This window comes from Eublepharis macularius, chromosome 1 (assembly GCF_028583425.1).
Source record: "Eublepharis macularius isolate TG4126 chromosome 1, MPM_Emac_v1.0, whole genome shotgun sequence".
In the NCBI taxonomy this organism is placed as follows: domain Eukaryota; kingdom Metazoa; phylum Chordata; class Lepidosauria; order Squamata; family Eublepharidae; genus Eublepharis; species Eublepharis macularius.
In genome coordinates this window covers 150926773-150951256 of record NC_072790.1, presented here as the reverse complement: position 1 = coordinate 150951256, position 24484 = coordinate 150926773, and the positions used below count along the sequence as shown (strand labels likewise).

At 40.4% G+C, this 24484-nt stretch overlaps 1 protein-coding gene across 1 annotated transcript in view; it reads left to right on the top strand.

Annotated features, from left to right (window-relative positions):
• HEATR1 (HEAT repeat containing 1) overlaps window positions 1-24484 on the top strand; it is a 56604-nt gene that overhangs the window by 23012 nt on the left and 9108 nt on the right. Inside the window, exons 20-36 of the mRNA XM_054994363.1 lie at window positions 190-382; window positions 4053-4225; window positions 5054-5221; window positions 6543-6785; window positions 7999-8130; window positions 8786-8892; window positions 10453-10596; window positions 11840-11955; window positions 12570-12691; window positions 13646-13774; window positions 14504-14737; window positions 14829-14955; window positions 15927-16093; window positions 18053-18099; window positions 20503-20626; window positions 21192-21332; window positions 21759-22051. Of these exons, the coding sequence (XP_054850338.1) occupies window positions 190-382; window positions 4053-4225; window positions 5054-5221; window positions 6543-6785; window positions 7999-8130; window positions 8786-8892; window positions 10453-10596; window positions 11840-11955; window positions 12570-12691; window positions 13646-13774; window positions 14504-14737; window positions 14829-14955; window positions 15927-16093; window positions 18053-18099; window positions 20503-20626; window positions 21192-21332; window positions 21759-22051 (2660 nt within the window). The remainder of the gene's footprint in view (window positions 1-189; window positions 383-4052; window positions 4226-5053; window positions 5222-6542; window positions 6786-7998; window positions 8131-8785; window positions 8893-10452; window positions 10597-11839; window positions 11956-12569; window positions 12692-13645; window positions 13775-14503; window positions 14738-14828; window positions 14956-15926; window positions 16094-18052; window positions 18100-20502; window positions 20627-21191; window positions 21333-21758; window positions 22052-24484) is intronic.

Here is a 24484-nt window from a genome sequence, read left to right as displayed (position 1 = left end):
TAAAGGAAAAGTTTAAAATATTTTAAATTTAAAAGTTTGCTTCTGGCACTTTAAAAAACAATCATTTGTTGTCATTTCACTGGGTATTAATGATCCTAAGCTTCAGTGAATGTACATTCAAAGCCAAGGGTATGACAAAACCAATAGTAATGTATACATTAAACACTTCTCTCTCTTTTAAATGTAAAGGTACACTTGAAAGAGCCAGAAAATCAGTTTGGATTTCTTTCAGTCTTATGGACTTACAATTACAATCTCTCCAACCAACTCAGCTTTGTGATGGATGCTGTGTTACAGACTCGGGCTTTGTATATAGGGTGTGCGATGCTCACATCACAAACTACACAAAAGAAAAGGCAGCTAGCATCAGCACCTTCTCCAGGTACAGTCCATTCATGTTTGCCATACTTTCCAAGGACAGTTCTGACCTATGGAGTCAGTGGAAGGACTGTAGGTTTTTGACAGTCTTTATAGGAAAGAAATCCCATTTGTTGTGCTTATGTTATTGTATTATATTTTCTTGTTCACCTTTCTCACTGAGACTCAAGGCAAATTACATAATGTAAGTCAGTACACTCAATAGGATGAGGAGACATCTAATAAACAATGTAATAGGGCTAAGATTGGAAAAATCTGAAACAAGGCATAAGTATTAAACCTGACATGTTAACCAGTGCAAGACATGGTAATATGTAGACAGAAATATTATTCTGTGAGAGCAAAAGAAAAACAGATAAGAAGAAGAAGAAGTGGTAGTGGTTTATATACCGCCCTTCAGGACAACTTAATGCCCATTCAGAGCGGTTTACAAAGTATGTTGTTATTATCCCCACAACAAAACACCCTGTGAGGTGGGTGGGGCTGAGAGAGCTCCATAGAACTGTGACTGACCCAAGGTCACCCAGCTGGCTTCAAGAGTAGAGATGGGCAAGAACAGCAATATGAAAAAAAAGCCACGAACAGCCCAAACTGCTGTTCGCGAGCAAGCTGTTCATGAGGCTCCATTCTAAATGAACAGGTGGTTGTTGCAAGCCTCGTTTGTTGCTGTTCCTTGCTGTTTGTCAAGCCAGACAGTCTGACACCTGCTATCAATTCCCTTGGCAACTTAGGCGAGGATTGTCTGAACTCTGTCTGAACTCCTGATGTTGCCCTGGAAACCCCAATCTAAGCCCAATTTAGCTTGATAGGCAGGTCTTCCTTTCAAGTGTGGAGCTCCAAATTTGTTACAACAAGGGAGCAAAGACCAGGGGGGAGGGGGGGATCTCAGCTCTGGCTTAGTTTGCAGGCAGTGGAGAGGGAGAGACAGTTGCTGTTGGCATTTTGGTAGAGTGCATTGGAGCTTGAATTTTCTTTGTGTGTGGTGCGATAGGGATCTTCCCTTCAAATTCCACGGCTGCTGCCAGGCTCTGGGGCCAAGCTATTATTTATTATTGGTACCTTTCCTGGTGCCTGCTCAGGTCAGGTTTCTGGGAGTGGTGCAGTAGGGATCTTGATTTGAATGATGGCTGGAGGAGAGCCTGCTGGCCACCACAAACATGTTCGTGAACAGGGCCATGTTCGTGGTTGTTCATGAGTCCCTGTTCATGGATGGCAATGAAAAACGAACATTAAGTTTGTTTGTTTTCTGTTCATGCCCATCTCCATTCAAGAGGAGGAGTAAGGAATCAAACCCCGCTCTCCAGGTTAGAGTCCCACGCTCTTAACCAGTACACCAAACTGGCTCAACATATTGGTAGTATAGTCTACAGTCCCATTCTCTATTGAAATTTCTTCCTGAATCATTCTGAATAGCAGCCCTATTCCTTTATAAGAATGCCCCCCCAACAGTTCTGTTTTACCTAGTTAGTGGAACACCAAAAGCATAGGAGCCTTTCTTACCACCTCAGGCATGCTGTTGCCTTTGAGAGAAGGACTAATTTTGACAAGTGTACTTTACTCTGTGATTGCACTCTGCATGGAATAAAGGTGGGCATTTTAATGCCAGAAAACAGTCCTGTGGAATTCTTTACCAAAAATACAACCTTTTGCCAAAAGGGAAACAAGATCTTATCATGCTGAAACCTCAAATACTGTGACCAGGATGAATTATTATACCATTTCGTGATGTTTATGAAATATGCCATGCACCTCTAAATACCAGCAGTCCTGATCAGCTTTATTATCTAATCTATTATCTAATTTATCAGCTTAATTATCTAAAATTATCTAATTTTATACCAGTCGATAAATTCAGCCAAATATTATGTAATTACAGAACTAACTAGCTTGGATTATATATACCACAAACTAAACAAGTGCTCAGAAGGAATCTGTGCTGCTTTCCACTTATTGCAGTCCCCTGGGGTGGTCAAGCTTCTCCTGAGGGTTGGGGTACCCTTAGGATTAGAGTGGGATGAGACATCATGAGATTAGCATGAGGAGGGGCTGTGGCTCAGTGAAAGAGCCCATATTTTGCATACAGAAGGTCCTAGGTTCAATCCCTGGCATCACCAGCTAAAAAAGAATTGTGTAGTAGGTGATGTGAAAGACCTTGACCTGACACCCTGGAGAGCCACTGTAAGTCTGAGTAGACGGTACTAATATTGATGGACCTATGGTCTGAATTCAGTATTAGACAGCTTTATGTGTGTTCATGTGTGATGGGGGGGGTGGAATATTTGCTGAAATTGCCCTTCCCTCACTCCTCCATGAACAGAACACCAGCCTGTGAAGGGGATGGTTGTGGCAAGATTTTTGTAGTTTCCCCATTCCTGCTACTCTACACTGAATCTCACACTATCCCTGAGGATCTCTTGACTGGTCTTTCAGTGGGCTGAACTGAGAGAACACAGGGATGCTGATGTCATCTTTGGGTGTATCTTTCCTGAGCTGTCAGGAACCAGTTCTGCTGGAGAGCTCCTGGGCAGCTGGCTGCACGGGAGACTCTGTGGTTTGGAAGCATTGTGTCAGGTGTGGGGACTGTCACTGTGGTGTTCCCAGTGGAGTGGGGGTTGGTCGCTGCAGAATCCTTTGGGTAGGGGTGGGGCAGAACAATAAGCTTGATTATCTGGCACATACCATTAACCAGCGACACCCTTTCCACTTGAATGCCAGAAAACAAAGCTTTTACTGTTTTTCTTTTATTTAAGGATCTGTATCTTTCCTTTCCTTGAGCTTAAGGTGGCTTGCAAGTTAATCAAAGTTGCACTCTTATAAAAGTACAATTCAGAATCAAGCAGAAACTATCAGTGTTTTCAAAAGCAACTCAGCAGCAGCAGCCCAGAAACACCCGCCATAACCTTTACATCACTTCCTTCACAGGTTTACTCACTTAAAAAGAAAGATCTTGATGACTTCTACAAAAGCAAAAGCATCAAGTGGCCTACCTAAAACCTATGGGGAACTGATTCCGTAAGGCAGGTTTAACCACTGAAAAGCCCCTGAAGTGGATCCATCCCCTCTGTTCAGTAGCATTTGAAGCATGCCTCCAACCTCAGTGGCTCCTTAGGATGGAGAAGGCTTCCATCTTAGCTGAGCTCAGTGCTTGGATCCATCCTCTGTTTTTCATAGCTGCATGTTTGGTTAGGCCGTAGGAGGAGTTCTCAAAAGAAAACTGTTGAGCTGATCTTGAAGTGCATGGGCCCAGCAGTGAGGCTTCAAGAAAAATCCTAACCAGCAAATCCTGAACAAAGACAGCAATCCCCAGCAGTCTTGCCTTTACAGAAAGAAAGGACTTGCAATTTTTGAAGTAAAACAGTAATTTGTTTATCTTATCTGCAAGGTGCATAGGATTCAGATTACTTTCCTTATAGGTTATACTGTGTAACAGTGATAACAAATGTTATTGTAGCATAAGCTTTTGAGAATCACAGTTCTCTTCGTCAGATGCATCTGACAAAGAGAACTGTGATTCTCGAAAGCTTATGCTACAATAAAGTTGGTTAGTCTTAAAGGTGCTATTGGACTCTTTTTTATTTTGCTACTACAGACTAACACGGCCAACTCCTCTGCATCAATGATAACAAATGTGGTTTTTAAAAATAAGTTGTTCCTCCCTTTTTGTTGTCTTCCAGTGACTATATCATTGCTGATCAATTTGGCAAGTCCAGTGAGCGAAGTCCGAAGAGCTGCTCTTAGCTGCCTACATGCCATTAGTGGAATAAAGGAATCTATATTTCATCCCATTATGCATAATTTAGTGCAGAAAGCAGAAGAGATAATATCTGACCAAACTTATGTGATCCAGGTAATACTTGGAAAACAATTTTGTCATGGCCGTGTTGAATATCTTATGCTTCTGGGTGATTCAGATGCTGGCTGCTATCTTCCATCCACTAGGAGGCAGGTTCTTTGAAGCATGGTTTGGCCAGGACAGTGTTCTCCCTATTTCTTCTGTAAAGTAGGTTGTAGGTTCAAGAATTTGGCCTGTTTCTTGGCTCTTGGCCTAGGCTTTCTTTTACAATCCAGCCTGAAGAAAGTTTTGCCTACATTCTAGTAGTCAAGAATTGCTGATGACAGCCTCTTAAGCTGTTTCCCTGTGCTCTTTCCAATGTGGCTGTGGTGTGCATGTAGATATTGCAGCCCCTTGAGTAGGGGCCAGCTGCAGGGTTTTTTTCTCACCCAGGTGAATGTGAAAGTCGCAAGTGAGCTGCTTTGCCCAAGAGGTTGTGGCGTTCACAAGTGTGCAATGATGCATATCAGAACATGATTGAGAAGCAGTTCCTTTGTGGCTCAGTGTGGATAAGGAAGGCCTGGGTAACAAAGGTTGTATTTTTAGAGCTGGGGGGAGCATATGGCCACAACAGAAAAGGATATTATTGATATAATGCCGGGTATGAATTTGCTGGTAAGGGCAGGGGCCACTTGGTCCTTGGAGAGTAGGGTGTGTTGGCCATATCTGTGGAAGTTCTCTTACATCTTTCTTTGTATAGTATGCGGAGTTCCGGTATTCAGAGTAATATCTTAGTTGGATTACACTTATTGTAATCTCAGTTAAAAATAAAGAAAATTTTATGAAACAAATGACAAAATGATGAATATCTCCTCTGTGGCTTTTCTTTTTCCTTGATCCCAGAGTCTGGGAAGTTTGTTTGGGGAACTGCATACTCAACATAAACATAAGATTCAGCAACAGAAGTTGTCAGAAGCACTGGAAGCATTACTGGAGTGCGTACAAGGCATCAGGTATCCATCATACATTGCAAGAAACATGATGAGAATTCTTCAAGCAGTCAATGGTGAGGTAAGTGATGTGCATTAGAGTGTATGGAAAACATGCTGGGCCCTCCAACATCTCCCCCCCCCCCCTTGCCATTTGTCAGATTGTTCCCCAATGGGGGCAGAGTCTGGGGCTGCAGCACTCTCCAGTGTCTCTTTTCCGAGCCCCAGCAGCACATGAACCTCAGGATACAGAAAGAAGAGGGGCATTTCTGTTGTACCCTGGTTCCCCTCTCTCAAGCTCTCCTGCTGTCCACGGACTTCTTGGGAGCAGTCTGGCCCTTCCCCACTGCGTCTCCCTGGGCCAGCCTAATAAAGGATTGCCTGGGGGTGGGCTGACCCTGGACTCCCCCAATGCCCTCTCTTCAGAGGTGGGTCCAAAGTGAGTGAAGGCAATCTGGGACAGTAGCCTCCCTGGATGGGCTTTATTTTCTCCTGCTGCCCCTCCCCAGAGGTTTTAAGAGACTGCTGTGCCTGCCTGCTCAGGCCCCAACAAGCTGCAGATGCTGCTGGCCTCCTTCTCTGGCCTGATCCCAGCTGTAGCCTATTGCCTGAGCCCTGCCTCTCTACTGAGTGATGCACAAGGCCCGCAAGGCTCTGGGACTGCTGCTGTTGGGGTACATCTGTGCATAGCACTGCCCTTGCTTCCTTCCCCACAGCTGTGGTTGAATTGCCTGTCTTTGTGGTGCTTGGATGAGGCTGGCCCCTGCTAGAGGTTTCCCTGGTGTAGGTAAGCACTAGGCAGGTGGGCTGTCATATTCGGACATCATTCTTAAACTTAGTGACACTTCTGGTTACATGGAACAAATGATCCTTTTGGATTTATAGTTTTCAAATTAATGTACTTTATATTCTGGATTTGAATGTAAACAGACTAAAAAAATTAAGATGAGCTCTGTCTGTGCAGCTGCTGTGCATTATATCAAATTGTTGTATAGAAAACTAGGGTAGTGACAGGGCTTTTTAAAGTGTTGTATGGGCAGAAAAATTCCAAAGTATACATCCAGAGGCATCAGTATTTGTTTTTCTTTTATCTTTTTTGCTTGTTTGTCAAATCTGTGACAGGCCTCCCTAATGTATTTATTTCATTCATTCTACCCTCGCCTTTTTCCCAAATGTAGACCCAGAGCAGCTTACATCATTGTCCTCTTCTCCATTTTATCCTCATAACAACTCTGTGAGGTTAGGCTAACAGTGTGTGATTGACCTAAGATCATTCAGCAGCTTCCCATGGCAGTGGAGAATTCAATGTACACAATAAGCTTACTGTTTCAGGTGTTTACTTGCTTTCTTTTAAAAATGCTCCTTGGTTTTGAAAACAAATCACTTCTGTCTTCTACCTTCAGGTGGTGCTCTCTCACCTGCTGCCTGTCCTTGATCGGCTCCTGGAGAAAGCTCTTAGCAGATCAGATGGATTGCTAAAAGACGAAGCTCTTCTTTTATATCTCATTCTTGGAAAGTATAATGAGCACGCAGCTGCACTCTTATGCACCAGTCAACAGTGTCTAGATTTGTTTATCAAATCTTTGAACACCTCACAAACAATTTACCAAGGACTTTCTGTTTTCCAGATCAGAGCACTTGAGCAGGTAAGTAAGAGAGAACTTCAAGTGGAGAAATGGGGAATCAAACCCAGTTCTCCAGATTAGAGTCCTTCTGCTCTTTACCACTACACCAAACTTGCTACAGAACTCCAGTGAGCAAAATCCTCTGCAAATCTGTCCTCAGAGTTCATGTTCAGGAAAGAAGGCCCAGAATTGTGCGTGTGAGATAGTAAAGGAGGGAGAGGGAGGGGAAACCATCCAGGACTTTTAAATAACAACAACAACAACATTCCATTTATATACCGCCCTTCAGGACAACTTAATGCCTATTCAGATTGGTTTATAAAGTATGTTGTTGTTATACCCACAACAAAACACCCTGTGAGGTGGGTGGGGCTGAAAGAGCTCCGAGTTGTGACTGACCCAAGATCACCCAGCTGGCTTCAAGTGGAGGAGCCGGGAATCAAACCTAGTTCTCCAGATTAGAGTCCTGTGCTCTTAACCACTACACCAAACTGGCTCTCATTTCAAGCTGTAATCCTCCCCCTCCTGCCCACCCCCTCCCCAATCCCCCAAATTTCCAGCTCTGTCTCTCCACAGTAAGAAATCCTGAAAGTAAGAGAGAGGCTTTCTGCGGCAACACTTGTAGTCCAGAATTTTGAAAGATTTTGAAGACAGTCGTCATATGTATTGTAGTGTGGCAGGGTACAAACATTTTAAATAAATGTACAAATGTTGTGTGAGTAAACATTTTTATTGTTGGACCTTTGACCTCACAAGGTGGTATTGGCAAGTTTTTCTCCTCATCAGTTTTGTAAAGTTGGAATAATAATTCCAACTTTATTCTGCCAGGGCCTTTTCGGTCCTGGCCCCAACCTGGTGGAACTCTCTGTCTGAGGACACTCGGGCCTGCCAGGATCTTGTATCATTTAGGCGGGCCTGTAAGACAGAGATGTTCCGCCAGGAATATGGTGGAGGCTAATTTTTAGCCCATCATTGCTGAGCCTTCCACCCTGTACAAGGGGTATGGAGAGTCCACTCCCACTGGTTGCCCCGAAAGGGGCACAGTATTTTATCTGTTTTTAATTGATTTTAAATTGTATTTTAACCAATGTTGTACCTCACCCTGAGCCTGCTTGTGGGGAGGGCGGGGTAAAAATTAAATAAATAAATAAATAAAATGTGTTTTCCTCTCAGAATGCACACTAAAAATTTCCAATGAACAATGAAATGTCCAAAGATACAATGTCATTTCTAGATCACTAAACCATTCTTTGCTGCTGTGCCGGATGGGAAAGTTCAGCAGAAGATACTGGGAGTCTTGTTTGATTTACTGCTTGATTGCAAAAATCCACTTTGCGCACAGACGATTAGCAGTGTTTTTAAAGGGGTAAGAATGTCTTAATCTTCCAAGATCATAATAATATATGCAGAACTGAATTCTGTCATTGTTATAGGATATCAGTTTTTACAAATAACTTCTATTAAGCTGTATGATGACAGTATTACCAGATAAAATATGTATGCTAAGGTAAGACAAGCTTGATACAAGCATTACACCAATATCTGAGAAAACAGATTGTGTGTTTGCCTACCTATGTCTGTGTAGTTCAATATATAGAAAGTTGCATGAAGAAGAGGGAAAGTTTTATGCATTCCTTACTGAATTTATTTTTCTTGAAATAAAGAACTGCTCCACATACAAAGCAAGTAAATGCAATTGTGTTTTCAGTAGGACAACAATGTTGCTTTACCCACAAGTGTCAGTGGGTTCCATAGGTTGAGAAGGAAATGCACAAATGAACCTTTCTACTCCTACCCAAGCAGCTAGTGGCATTTTTATGGTGTCCATAAAGATAGTTGACAATATGCTCTCAGCTCTGGATGCATGTAGATTGATAGGTTATACAATACTGCCTTCAGCCGTATCAGAAAACCTGGAGATAAACAATTCAGTCATAGCTTGTATGGCAAGGTGTAGACAGATTACTTTATTTGTGCTGTGTACCTTTAGAATAAATGTTACTTATTTATATACTGTCTAGATTTCAGTTGATGCTGAGCAGGTTGGCATGGAACTGGAACCTTTGCCAAAAGCTAAGAATGTGGCTACTGTTCACCAAACTAGAAGGCAAAAGATGCAGCAGCAGAGGTAAAGTAGATCGGAAAAGCAAATGCGCAGTGTTCACTCTGTGTGTGTGTGTGTGTGTGTGTGTGTGTGTGTAATAGTGAACTACTACAGTAGATGTTGAGCCCAGATTTGTGGAACTTTTGAGATGGTGCTAATGTAGATTTTTAGGCTGGTTACAGTGCAATCCTGTACAGAGTTAATCCAGTTTAAGCCCACTGAAATCAATGGCCTTAGACTGGAACAAGTGGGGGGACTTGCAAGGAGGGCATTTCATTTATCTCTGTATTCCCTCCATAATTTCTTCTTTCCCTTCCCTGGCAGCCCTTATAGCCTCTCCCCTTTTCCTGCTCCTTTCTCAACTCCACTTACCAGCCATCCTACCTTTTATCTGCTCCCATGTCTTCAGCTTTCCGTCCTTCCCTCCCCCCGGCAGCTTCTCCCTTGGAAAAGTCTGGGCCAGCTGAACCATGTCTGGGGCCAAACCAGGCTGAGTTGCATAGTGGCTGGAGTTGAACCCAGTTGTGCAGTAGCTGCTGATGGTCCTGTCCCTGCTGAGTGCTCCTCACCACCACTCCAGGCTTTGCTTTACAGAAATGAAGGCTTGGAAGGCTCAGTAATATTGTTGTGGCTTCTAAGCACACAAATGGCAGTGAGGAGCTCGGTAGGCATTTTTGTTTTGTTAAAACTACAGCTGTTTCTGTTACTTGGGGGAGTTTAATTCTCTAAAAAAAAAAATTAAGAATTCAGATTTTTCTGTAAATTTTTTACTTCCTTCGGGTTTATAGAAAAATCCCCTCATCAGTCCCTACCTCCATTTTGTGGATCTGTTAATCCCCACTCTACAGCCTTGTTTGGAATTAGATAGCACTATTATTTACACAATCTATATCCTGACTATAAATCGAGATCCTTTATCACTTCAATTAACACTTAAGAGAACACAGGCTTAGTAACATAACTGGAATGAATTGTACTGGTTTATTAAAGAACAATATAGATAATAACTTCATAGCTACCTGTCCAAGGATCATCCCAGCAGAACCTAAGGAAGAAGTCAGAGCCCTGCTTCAAATTGCTGATTGTTTTATACTCTATATTCTGTTGGGGTGGTGCTTGGATGCAATAGAGACAACATTCTTCAACACCGAAGTTCATCCAGTTTTACCTGATTACTTTGGTATGGTTAAGAGCAAAGGTATTGTGACACCTTTGTGTATTTAGCATGGATGTAGAAAATGTAACAGAGTTCATTAGAAAGAATGTGGGAGAAAAGGCTTTGTCCTCCTACATACACGAGGGTCATGATTGTACAGACAAGGGTTATGAAAGAAAAGAGCAGAGCAAAGATGTCACAGGTTTGCAGGATCTTATTTATACTCGCAGCTTATGTTATTAAAAGGCAGATAGGAAGGAGCAAGTATTTTTGCTTGTGAAGGTCTTGCAGTTCGTGAAGAGTGCCTAGGCTGTAGTTCCATGCAGGTGCTGAGTAAACTGGGAGGGGGAGGAGAATGATAGTTTCTTTGAAAAATGTTGGAATAAACATTTGTAAATGTGTTAATTCTTTCTGTTTGCATCCCTTAGAAAAGTGCAAGATCAAGAGAGTGCACAAGAAGAGAGCAGTGTGAACTGGCAGAGAGTCACTGTTATCCTGGAACTGCTGCAACACAAGAAAAAGCTCAGACAGCCTCAGGCATTGATACCTGTCCTTTTCAGTTTACTGGCCAGGTAAAGGTGGTTCTTTAGAGAACAGCTGTTGGGATCATCCTTCAGTACAGGCGTGCAAAGGGATCATTCTCGCCTTTTTGCGTGGAAGTCTTGTGGCGCAGATACAGCACCAGGACTAGTTCAGACCATAGCATCTACAATGCTTGCTGGGCCAGATGCTCAAAAAGGGTGCCGTAAGAGGTGCCCTTTCCTCCTGTACACCCACTGTAGACTGGCAGCAACTAGATTCACTGTATGATTGAGGCACAAGCGGGCTGTGAGCCTAGCCAGCTGAAGCAGTGGGTCTGGATGCTTGCCTGTTGGAGCAGAAAGCCCCCGTTGCTGCCTGGCAACTAGGTGCATAGTAATGATGATTGCCTTATTGTCAGGTGCATGGGAGGTAGCAGTGATGTTACATGCTCTTGCCTCTGGGGCTTGTTTGCACTTAGCGAGGCCTCTGCCCATTGTCCTCCATACATGCAAACAGTGGACTGCATCATTCTTACGGCGTTTCTCCAAGGAACATGTTCTGTCTACCTCACATAAGATACTGGGCAACAGAAATTCCTGAACACTTCAGTAGATGACAGAAAAGGGAAGCATTAGTTCTTTTAAGCCATTGCCTCTTGTTCTTCTGTAAGGTGGTACAACATTATATATTAAAAACGGCAATTTGTACTATTTTTGCTTTGGGAAGTCCATTTTGGTCTTAAAGATTTGGGTTTCCTAGGAACTGGAATGTTTTCCAGAAGTCCTCCTTCTGGTTTAAATCATAAAGTATCCCTTTGCTACCAATTTATTATAATATTGTACATTTATTATATGCCCTGACCTGGATAGCCCAAGTGAGCCTGATCTCATCAGATTACTCAAGTTAAGCAGGGTCAGCCTTAGTAATTGGATGGGAAACCTCCAGCAGAGGCAGGTAATGGCAACCCACCTGTGTGTGTGTGTCTGTGTCTGTGTAAAATATATATATAAAAATAAAATTAGGTAGACATTCCACTTGTTTGCTCTAAGTGTCCTCAGCACTTTGGTACATGTTAATCTTATTCTCCCTCCACCGTGTTGCAACTGATTAAAGAAAACCTACAACATTATCCCTAAAGTCCTTCTTTCCATACAGAGTTGTATCTACCCAAAGAGATGTGCCAACAGTCAGGTGTTGCTCAAGTAAAATTCTATTGGTGGGATATTTAAGTACATGATAAGATATGATTATTTTACTCCAAGTTACTATCTAGTTTGTCTTTTGGATTTCCAGGTGCCTGGAACCCTCTTTGGAACTGGAGAACCTGGAATACACAAAGCAGCTAATACTTGGCTGTCTATTAAACATTTGCCAGAAACTGTCCCCAGATGGCAGCAGGATAGGAGCAGGTAGGACAAAATCTTCTAGTTTGGGATCAATTATACAACTGGCTTTTATGTTCATGAATTCCTTTTGTGTTAATGTGTCAGGTATCGCTAATGAGTTAGGAACCATAGACTTCATCACTATATTGCCTTATATATTATCTGCTGCTTTAAATATGTACTCCTATGTACCACCAGTGCTCCATGTGGCTAATGTTAGTCCTAGACTTGATTATGTTCTGCTTCAGCATTTTTTCTACTCTGTATTGGATTCTTGCTAATACTATGTCCTTTAAACTTGTATCTATTTACCCTATGGTATTGTTTATGAAATGTCCTTGATACTGTATTGAAATGTACTTGATACTGATTATACTAATCTTATACTGTGTAATCCGCCTTGAGTCTCAGTGAGAAAGGCGGACTATAAATGACATCAAATAAATAAATAAGTGAAAAATGGCATTTTCAGCACTATGTTAAGTAGAACCTCACCCTTCTAAGCCTATTGACTTCAATGAACAGAAGGGTGTGATTCTCCTTAGGACAGCACTGAGATTATTGTATTTGCATCCATGCACCGATGCTTGGTCTTACTAGGAAACTTAAACCTTGATAGATATTTTTTCCTCTTTGAGATATTCTTGATGAAGAGAAATTCAACGTGGAGCTGATAGTTCAGTGTGTCAGGGTTTCAGAAATGCCTCAGACTCACCACCATGCTTTGCTCTTGTTGGGTGCTGCTGCTGGAATGTTTCCTGTGAGTACTCGCTATTTTTTTACGAAGAGGGGAAAATATTAAGTTGAAATATTAAATAATAAGTTGGAATTGAACCCAGTATTTTAAAATGCTGGTAGATATTTGTGTTCTGTGTCTGTTATGATGTTTGGTGCTGTAAAGCATTTGATTGTCAGGTGACCCTAAGTCTTCTAGTTGTTTCCTTCTGACCTTCTGTGATGGTCCCCACCTTATGGAACAGCCTGCCTGAAGAGGTCTGGAAAGCTCCCATTCTCCTGGCTTCCTACAGCTATGCAAAACTGAACTACTAAAGAGGGCTTTTTACTCAGATAGGAAGGCTGTACTGTAAGGAAGTAGTCTCAGAAAGATGCATAAGTAAAAGGATAGGAACTATAAATTTTTCTACTATGTATTGTCTGTTGCTGTAAGTACAATTATCAGTCTTAGAATTGCTTAGGCTCTGTTTTAGCATTTCTTCAACTCTGTTTTGGATTCTTCCTAGTTTCAAATTGTTACAAATTTGCATTTATATACCATATTACATTGTTTATTGAAATGTCCTTGGAATTGACTGTACTGACTGACTATGTAATCCTCCTTGAAACTCAGCAAGAAAGGTGGACTATAAATAACATAAATAAAATAAAGAATAAAAATAAATAAATTTGTATTTGAAAACAGCTTTAACCCCCAACTGCAGACAAATCTGTACCCTCCAAGCAAGAAAAAGCATGACGTGTCTTTTTTATTAGATGGTTGCTGCAGGAGCAAAAACAGAAAGGCAACTGAATATAACAAAAGCCTGATGCTGTGGCCGTCCCCGCCTAATTAGGCTCATGTGATGTTTGCTCTGCTTTGAGGATTACTGGTTTAATTTCTGTAAGACTGTTTGCTTGGTAAAGCAAAGTGCATTGTAGGAATATGTATTCCAGAAAGAAAACATTAATCCATATGGGGATTGTTTTCTCTTTTCAGGGCAAAGTGCTACACAATATCATGCCCATTTTTACATTCATGGGAGCAAATGTCATGCGTTTGGATGATGCTTACAGTTTCCAAGTAATTAATAAGACTGTGAAGATGGTCATTCCTGCTCTCATACAGGTAAGATATTTTGAATCCAGGTTTAGGACTACATCCAAACAGAACAGGCCTTCCGTTACATTTTCAGCTTTCCAGAGTAACGTACTATTGCTTTTAATGGATTTAAAATTCAATTTTATCTTTTGGCCTCTCTGTCTGATTAATAAGGTGTAAACTGTAGATTTTTCATTTCCTATAACATGTATAAAGGAACTTGCTGAATTTGTGTTAGTGGCAAAGTACAGGCTCAGTGGTAAAACATCTGCCTCACATCCAGAATGTCCCATGTTCAGACTGCAACATGATTCTTCAAAGAATAGGTGATGTGAAAGACCTGCACCCCTAAAGAGCAGCTGCCAATAAAAGTAGGCAATCTTTGATAGACAAGTAGTCTAGTACAAGGCAGCTTCAAACAGTTGAAATAAGATTGGTGGTAATGAATTCAGAACAACCTATGTGGTAAAGGAGAAGAGGAACTGTTGGTCATTATGATAAAATAGAAGGGGAGGGGAGCATGGAAGTTGTTTGCAGCAGTTTTTGTATTTTAACTTTCCAACAAGTACTAAATTATGTCAACAGAACTAATTAGCCTAAATAGCAAAAATGGATCTTGGGAATCACTTTGGTTTCTCCTCCATGATTTAGGGGAGCATCCAATAGTTTTTTTTTTCAAATTGCTTAGCATGAAACAAATCCTGTTCTGGTAGTATTTATATGTACTTACTAAGTGTTGGCCTGTTTGCTTGATAGGCTGAGGAGGACAATGGCTTTTCTGAAACAATGGGAAATGTAGAAGGAGTGGCTATTAAAATAATCCGTGTGTTTGTGGATGCTTTGCCGCACGTGCCTGAGCATCGACGCCTCCCGATCTTAGTGCAGCTGATAAGCACTTTGGAAGGAGAGCGATTTCTTTGGATTCTTCTGGTGCTACTGTTTGAACAGCACGTGACGAAATCAGTGACTTCTGTAGCCAGTGGAGAGAAGGTAAGAGCAACATCCAGTAGTGTATTCTTTCTTTAAAAGCTGACTAATTTTCCTCATGACATGCTTTTCCCTCCTCCTGTTACAAATGCAGGATGCTGTATTGGAGACTGATACTGAATTCTGGATTTCTGTGTGCTGTGAGTTTAGTGTAAAAGAACAGCTACAAACTTTAATGAAATTACTGCACTATTTAACGAAGTTGCCAGAGAACAAAGAAGGTAAACAAATATTAATTTGCCTTGGCTATGACTTGGTGTCTGCAGTCTAAATGCATCAGTAGAAATGAATCAGACAGCTACATTTGCATTTTATCCACCTATAGCCTATTAAAGCCACTTTGGTAGGATTAAATTGATAAGTGTATGTATTTCTGGTTCAGAGACTTATAATTGCTGACTTAGACTGTGCTCAGAAATTATAACATACCTGTTTTTTCATAATATGCACGAATATAGCTTGTTACCCTGTGTATTCCCTCATTTCTCTCCTTGTGTGTGAAGCACAGTTTAAGGCTACCTGGTTTCGTAAACCTTGAATCAAACTCCAGTTTGCCTTAACCGCATCCAAGTTTGTTTCCTCCCCACAAATCAGGCTTCTAAACGATGTTAAATTGTGGTTTAGAGTCCTGGTTTGTGTGTAGAAAACAAACACATGCATCTGTACTTGAATGTCGAACTGTAGTTTGAAGGTGTCTGAAAATAAAGTCTTCAGTTGCGTTCTGTGTGGAAGGGGTCTGAAAAGAGAATACCTGTTGTGGATGCACACAGATTTGTCATCATGAGTCATGACATTTGAATGCAGCCTTAGAATTAGTGCCTGGGTAATTTAAGCTCTATACACTCAAAATGGCATAAATTGGTCTACAAGATAGTTCATTGCTTGGTTCTGATAATTTTTCTCCATACTGCTGCAAGCTTGGAGCCAGTATGGGAGAGATTGATAAGCTGCAGGGAGCAGCCCTCATGGAGGCAATTTAAAGTTTTCCTACAGATTTTAGCCACATATATTGAGGGTTTTAGTAATATTTCTTACATTACCATTAAAGATTCCTCAAGAAAGGTAAAAATAATGCAAAGCATTGTACTTGCATGTGCACTTACTGAACACCTCTTTACACTGGATAAAATTGTTTATTTTATTTATGTAGTTTTTTCTTCAGAAAATATTGCTTGGGGTTGTTTTTTTGCAGATGATCCGCAACAAAAAAAATCAAGATTACACAGGACAAAATCACAGAGCCAAGAACCTGAGCTCTTTAATGTGGAGACTCACTCCGGTAAACAGCTGAGGCATTTCAAATTCCTGTCAGTCTCTTTCATGTCACATCTTCTGGCTTCACACAGTTTTGTGAAAACGGTGAGACAATTTAATCTTTCTAAGGAAGGACTTGATATGATTGCCTTTCTTCCCCAGCTGGAACTTTGTATTTAATTAACTTGGGTTTTGGTGGAACTGTGTGTGACTTAGAGTAATACTTTTTCCTTTTGTCCACAATTTTAAATTCTGTGCTGGTTGGTAGTGACTAGAAAGGTACCTGATTTTGTAAACATTGGATCAAACTGTGGGTGAAGTGAATTAGAGTTGCACGTTATTTGCTGTGAATGTCAAGAGATCACAGCAATGACAAGGGTACTCTTAACTAGATTTCTGAGGAAGGGGGGATCAGGGATTCAAATAAGGCATATAGAATGTTTTTTCTGGTTGCTTACTTCAGAAGAAGTCTGAAGTACCATTTATACAATGGATCAGGGACTTAACATCTGCAGGCCTTTCTTACTACATATGTAGTCTGTTTGCATGTAGTGATACCATGCCAGTAAGTTGTGGCAGATGCATTTTAATGTGATGGGGCAAATGTAGAATGCTTACATGTGTAAATGCCTTGCCTGTGACTCACATCACACACATGTCAGGGCCAAGGTTAGGACTATATATTTGGTGATAACCATAAACATCCCAATTCTGTGATGGCCCCAGTCTGAAAAATGAAAGGAACACAGGACATTTGCCATATAAGCATGCCTTTGTTAAAGAGTGTGCTGAAAAATCAGGAAGAGGAACAGGAACTTCAGTCATAAGTAGGATATGGTGCATGACTAAAAAACAACCACCATCCATATCCGTTGGGTGTGAGCTAAATGAGGTACTAATGAGAAAGTGATCAAGTAGAAGTTGAGACTACACCGGAAGAGCAGGCAGTACCAAGTTGTGCAGAGTCCCTGCTAAGTACAGGTTTGATGGTTCATTCCCATCACTGTGTGTTCAATTTAATTTTGTAATAATGAATTCTATAGGTTTTTTGTTTTTTGTCTGGATTCTGAAAACTACCAGATTTTGTAGTATAAAGTTAGCTTCCATGGCAAATTGGAGGCATGCAGATGTTTTCATCTGCTGTATAGATTATGATAGTTTTAGATGGCTAACTGCATTGGTCTGCAGTAGAACAACAGGCTTTGAGTCCAGTAGCACATTAGAGGCCAACAAGATTTTCATGGTATAAGCTTTTTAAAGACTCAAAAGCAGAGGCACATTGGTTACCCCTCGTAAAGTAAAATTGTTTAATTTGAGATGAAGAACATCTAGTTTATTGTCCCATTGTGATGCATCACCCATTTGAGGTTATGATTGAAAGTGGTACCAACATCTAAAGCACTTAATTGGCTTGATTTCCAAGTTACCAATGAACCATTTCTGTGGGTGCCAGCTTTTAGAAAAACCTACTACTTTAGAGTAGTTAACAGAGAGTAGATTGCATTGACAATAACTACAAAATGCATTCAGATATCTTTGTAGGCTCACTCTTGTACAGGAAAGGATGGCTGTAGCGTCTGCATAAAGAAGCAGAGGGACAGCCAGCCCTCCTCATCTAGGTGGATGACCATTTATGGGATTAAGAGATTGTGCCATATCATTTAGAAAGAGGTTAAAAAGATGGGGGGCCAACACACAGCCTTGTTTAACCCCCTTCAGCACAGGTATTTGTCAGTTAAATAACCTCTTGCAGACTATTTTACTTGACAGGAAGTAGCCGTGTGATGTTTCATCAATAGGAATGTTGCATATCTATCCCTATATTCATTAGTTTATTCCCTGAAAATCTTGTTGGTCTCTAAAGTGCCACTGTACTCAAGTCCTGTATACTAGTAGTTAATTTGAAATCTAATGATGAATAATAATCTAAATGCAATGTAAATATCAAATGTTAAATGTTAGCTAAGGGCCTAGTGAGTTGTCCACATTGCTTGAAGTTATTCTTTTGGTCATTAATTGTGCTATTGTCCATGCAACTGTTTTTCTCACTCTCACCTCCATTAGGTAGTGGAATGTGAACACGCTGAAGAGTTACAGCAGCTTGAGCAGAGGTAAAAAAAAAAGTTTTATTAACATTTTCTGTTGAATTTTTAAAATGCGCTAAGGCAGTCTTAAATGCCAAATGTAAATTTTTGTCTAAGATGAAGACAAAGATGAAAATAAAGAGATAAAAATTTCCTAAACAAATGGAAAGGGTTTTTTAATTTTTTGTTATGCCAGGCTGTTTTTCAGGAATGCAGAGAACATCTTGTTCACAAATATTTTTTAGAAATTCTACCAGAAATGTTTCATCCTCTTCATGTAAGCATTATGGTATTACTCTATATTTTTATAAACTGTGGTTGGAATCAAATGTTCTGTTCCACTAATGGCGGAACCTTTGTCCTGCGGAAGGAGTCTTCCACCAGAAGTGCATTGAATCCAACCCTATTGTTTTTGGGTTTTGGATTTTATTGTTTTGTGGACATACGAATGATTTAATATGTTTGATTTGGTGATGATCTGATGTTTGATTATGATGATAAAGTTTATTAGATGTTGTTGATATGCGGTTGAACTATATTATAATTTTTAAAGTTCTAAATGTCATAGCTGACTTGAATGCTTTTGAGGTAAAGTGATGGCTTATAAATATATTTATTTTTATTCAAGATATTTTTGCATGCCTTCTTCCTTTAAAAGACTCAATGACAATAACAATGATAAAATCCTGTTCATTGCTAGAAAAGATACAAGAGATCTAAACATTCTGTGTTGCACTGTTTCCTAAAACTTAGAGAGTGGGTGCCTTTCTGATGCGTTCAAGAAGGCTATTGAGAATGTGGAGCTCCTACTGAAAAAGCAGTGGCAGACTTAGAGTGTGATCCTAAGCAGAGTTATGCCCTTCTAAATCTATTTAATTCAATGACCTTAGAAGGAGGTAACTGTTAAAGAGCCTAAACAGCAGGCCTAGTTAGGGAATTGGAACTGCTCAGAGCCAGTCCTTCAGGTATGTGGGCTCCATGATGTGAAGGACTTTAACTGTAAGAACCAGCACCTTGTATAGAAAACAGAAACAAATAGGCAACCAGCATAAAGTTTTCAGAATAGGTGTACTGTGTGTAATGGTATGTTCTTGGCAGTGATTGAGCTGCAGCATTTTACACTAACTGAAGTGTCCAAGTTCTCTTCTAGGGCAGTCCCATGTACAGTGTGTGACAAATTCTAGCCTCAAGGCTAGAATACTGTAGCATGGATCAGCATAGCTAGATCAGTGGCTAACTTCTGCACTAGATAAAATTGAGAAAAAGTGGGTTTAGCTGTCATACAAAGCCCACCATCCAAATTTTTAACTGAATCAGAATAGTATCAAATTCTTCATGTCATTGGCCTTGCCAACCAGCATCATGTCTGTCTTGTCTGGCTTCAGTTTAATTTGCCCTCCCTTGGTTTCTCAGCCACAACTGACACACACTGGCCTAGAGCAAAGATGGCTGCTTCTGGAGGCTAGTTAAAGAAACACTCTACTGCCTGATATGTTCACAATTTAGCATCCCCCAAGTTGAAGCGAATCAGAAAGATTTTTTCAGCAAAGAACCACGCAAAAGTATCACAGCTAATAGTGAATTCTCTATTATTATGGGACTATTCTTGGGGTCATCAAATGCCATATTATCTTAAATAATTGAGTTGAATGTGAGTCAACTGGCACTATTTATTTATTCATTTATTTATTTGCCTTCTATTTCTATTCTGCCCTCCCCAAACTGGCAGGCTCAGGGCGGATTACATTCTTTTTTCTTTGCCACTGTCCCTGCTTCTTCTGTCTACTGTGGTTTATAGCTTTCTTATGTCATGTTCAGTCTGTTTTTCCTCAGAACTTTCCAGCCCTTTTCAATTCTGCCAGTGCCATAGTAAACCAGGAAGCTGGTTTCCTATCTGAGTATAGAAGGCTCCTGCCAAAGTGCTTATAGTGTAGCAGAAATTAACAATGTCTTCATTTGAGACCCCAAACCATGTATAATACTAGTTCAGTATTTTCCATAGCCATGTCTCTGCCATGCTGAAGTCATGTAAAAAAATGTTCTTAGTATTCTACTGCTCTCAGCTGTCTTGTGAATGGAAGTATTTTTGACAGATTGATAAAACTACTACAGGAGGGTTTAAGAGTAGAACTGAGATTTCCTGAAGCTTAAAGAAAGATTTCTGGTATAGACAATCATATAGAACTCCTTTAGATGTGTTAAACTTCAACTCTTAAGTCTCAGCTATTGAATGATAATATTCTCTGTAAGATGGTGGGTCAGACTGTCCTGAAGATTGGCAGCTGAGGCTGCAGTCCTCATGCCTCAGGCCATGGCTTTGTCAGAAAGTTTTGCACTCCCTCGTGTAATAAGAGAAAATGACTCTTAAAACCTAAGAGGAGCTATATTTCTTTGTGGAGTTCAGTTCACTCATCAGAACTGTTTACCCAGATTGTTAGAAGAAGTTCTTTGCTACATCAATGCTGTGGCACACTCAGTGGAAGGAAATGCTGATGCTCCGACTGCCAAGTTTTGGAGGGCTCTTCTCAGTAAGTCCTATGATGTGCTGGATAAAGTAAGTACCTTTTCTGTCTGCCATAGATATTTTCTTAACAGCATGAGTGACAGTTGCATTTCTCTGTCTGTGCCATTGACATTTTATTATGGTAGTTTCATGTTATGTAGATTGTTCATTTGTTTAGGAGCCTTTATATTGCCATCCAATTTCCAGTTGACATTAATATATTGCCAAAGGAGAGGAAAATAATCATCTTCTCATTCCTATTAAAAAAATCTTACTATGAGTATTAATTCTGAGCAGGAATGTCAATTGTATGGAAAACGCTGTTGGGTAAAGAGTTTAGAAATTAGACCATCTGTGTTCAGTGGATTTGCCTGATGTTTCTAATTTCAGCGCTAACACCTGTAGGCATTTTGTCAACTTTGCTTTCATAGCATGTAAGCAATATCATCAAACCCTGGAGCAGAACATTGTGTTGCACGCTCTAGTTAAGTGAGCAGACCTAGAGAACCCTTTAATGGCAGTGGCAATATAGCATATAAGCCAGAGCATCTAATGGAAGCAGTACAAACCTATTCCTTTAACATGTACACTTTTCTGCTACTTTTCTTCTTTCCAGGTTAACTCTTTACTGCCAACGGAAGTCTTTATTCCTGTCATCAGGGGCCTGATGATCAACCAGCTGCCTTCTGTGAGACGTAAAGCGATGGACCTACTGAACAATAAGTTGCAACAACGCACACGTTGGCAGAAAGAACAAGTAAGCTATCCTTCAGATGGCCTCTGTTTCTGCTGCCACAGTAATTTGTTGTCTCATCATAAGGTATAGTTAAAGGTAACATGACGGGAGGAGGACCCAAATGCGGGGACAATAACATTTAATTGGGCTACTGTAAGGCAAAGGAAAGAGACAAGCATGCATCTGGCATAGCTTGTCTCTTGTTGTTTTGGCTTGGAAGGTGTCGTAGGGAGAGATTACACTGACAATCCTGGCTTTTTCTTGATTAAAGTTACAGAGGAGAGATGGAAAATTTCCAACTAGAGAATGAGCATATAGGCAAACTGTACTTCAATTATTTGCAAACCCGCTGTAATGTACCTTTTGCACAGTGAGATCCTACTTTCTTAACTTAGAACTGAAGCCTTAATAAAATGTTCATGGCTGTATCTGGCTTTGTGTTTTCAGGCTGAACTGCTGTTGGACATGGTTCCTCAGCTCATTGCTGTTGTGCAGCGTAACGCAAAGGAGGCTGAGGAGGAACAGGCAATCAACAGGCAGACAGCCTTGTTCAGCCTGAAGCTGCTGTGCAAGTGTTTCGGCTCTGAAAACCATGTACCCTTTGTTCCTTTGCTCACTGCTGCTGTTGATGTGATTTCTTCTGATGAGAAGGAAGAAAGAAACGTCATAGGAAGTGCTTTGCTCTGTGCAGCTGAGGTCACCTGTGTGCTGAAAGCACTGGCAATACCTCAGCTACCAAGGTATCACTTTGAAGCACTAAGCAGTAATGATGTTTACTATTTGTAGAGCACTTCAGTGTGTTCCATGTGTGTTTGCATTATGTGCCATCAGTTTGATCTAGAATCCTCTTAGTTGTCTTTTTTGACCGTCCATGGTATCCGCAAGACTCTCCTCCAGCACCACATTTCAAATGAATCAATTTTCTTCCTGTCAGCTTTCTTCACTGTTCAACTTTCACATCCATATATAGTAATGGGGAATACCACAGTATGAATTAACTTGATCTTTAGCAACATATCCTTATCCTTAAGGTTCTTTTCTAGTTCCTTCATGGCTGCCCTTCCAAGCCTCAGTCTTCTTCTGATTTCTTGGTTGCAGTCTCCCATTTGGTTGATGACTCAGCCAAGGAATTGAAAATCTTTAAGTTTCAGTTTCTTCATTGTGTCAGCCTTGGTAATCATTACTTTTGTCTTTTTGATGTTCAGCTGTAATCCTGCTTTAGCACTTTCTCCCTTAACTTTCATCAGTAATGATATTTTTTTGCCAGTACTGTGAAGTCACCTGCATATCTCAAATTGTTAATGTCCCTTCCATCAATTTTCACTCCTGCTTCTACTATCTCAGTCCAACTTTCCTTATGAAGTTCAGCATGTAGGTTGAACAGATGGTGGGATAATATCTATCCTTGTCCTGACGTCTTTGCCAACTGAAAACCGTTCTCTTTCTTCATATTCTGTCCTAACAATAGCTTCATGTCCAGAGTACAAGTTGTGCATCAACACAATCAGATGTTGTGGCACACCAATTTCCTTTAATACCATCCATAACTTTTCATGGTCCCCGGTATTGAAAGCTTTGCTGTAATATATATAACAGAGGCTAATTTTCTTCTGAAATTCTCTGGTGTCCTCCATTAACCATCATAAATTTGCAAGATGATATCTGGTGCCTCTTCCTTTTCTGAATCCAGCTTGAATATCTGGCATTTCTCGTTCCATATATGGTGAGACCCTTTGTCGTAGAATTTTGAGTATCACTTTGCTTACAGGGGAAATTAATGCAATGGTCTGATAGTTGCTGCAATCTTTGGCATTTCCTTTTTTAGAATTGGAATGTAGATTGAGCGTTTCCAGTCTAGGGCCATTGTTTAGTTTTCATATTTGTTGACATGTTCTTGTTAAGATTTTGATGGACTCATGTTCTGTAGCTTGAAATAGCTCTATTGATATCCCATCTACTCCAGGTGCTTTGTTTCTCCCAATTGCTTTGAGTGCAGCTTTCACTTCACTTTCTAAAATTATAGGCTCTTCATCAAAAAATTGTTCTTTGAAGAAGTCTGTCATCTTTTCTTCTGTATAGTTCTTCAGTATATTGTTTCCATCTTTATTTTATCTTGATTGCATACTGTATTTCCATATTGATCTTTCAGAATCCCTAGCTGTAGTTTGAATGTTCTTTTGATTTCCTGGATCTTGTGGGACAGTTCTCTTGTTCTTCCTTTTTTGTTGTTCTTTTTTCTCTCTCTGCACTGGTTATTACAATAGTTCTTTGCCTCTGTGCAAGTAGCTGAAAAGCTGCATTTAGAATTCTGACCTTTTTTCTGCTACCTTTTACTTTTGCTTCTCATCTGTCTAGCAATTTCAAGAGTTTCATCTGTCATCTATCTAGGTTTCTTCTTTCTTTTGGATACAGAAATAGTCTTTGCACATTATTCTTTAATGTCTCTGATTTCACCCCACAGCTCTTCCGGTTCCTGATCAATTAAACTTAGTAATACAAATCTGTTTTTTACATGGTCATTAAATTCTTCAGGAATGTTATTTGGATTATATTTTGACACTGTCTTTTAATATTTATATTCAGCATTATTCTGCTTTTAATAGTAAGGTTTGGTTATCTGTACCAGAATTAGCTCTTTGTCTTATTTTAGCAGAGAGAATAGAGCTTCTCCATCTTCTGCTTCCAGTTATGTAATCTATTTAATTCCTGTATTGGCCATCTGGTGATTTCCACATATTGCCTGAAGCATGTTTTTGCAATGAACAAATTGTTGACTTCACAAAATTCCATAAGTCACTCTCCTGCTTCATTTCTTAATGCTAGTCCAAATTTTCTGACAATGTGTGGTTCTGCTTTGTCTCCTACTTTTCTTTCCAGCCACCTGTGATTATCAGTGCATCTTATTTAGGTATATGATCAATTTCTTCTTGGATGCTTGCATAAAAATTTTCAGATTCTTCCTCTTCAGTATCTATAGTTGGGGCATAAACTTGAATGATGAACATTGTATCAACCCAGAGACTCATCCCCCGTCCATGACGGCTTTCCTAGCCACTCAGGACCCCCCAGGAGCCTCTTAAGAGCTCTGGTCATTTGTTTGAAGGCCCTGGCTTCCTGGGTTCTTTTGAGTGTGTGTACCTCCTTGGCAAGCAGCACTGGACACAGGCTGGTAA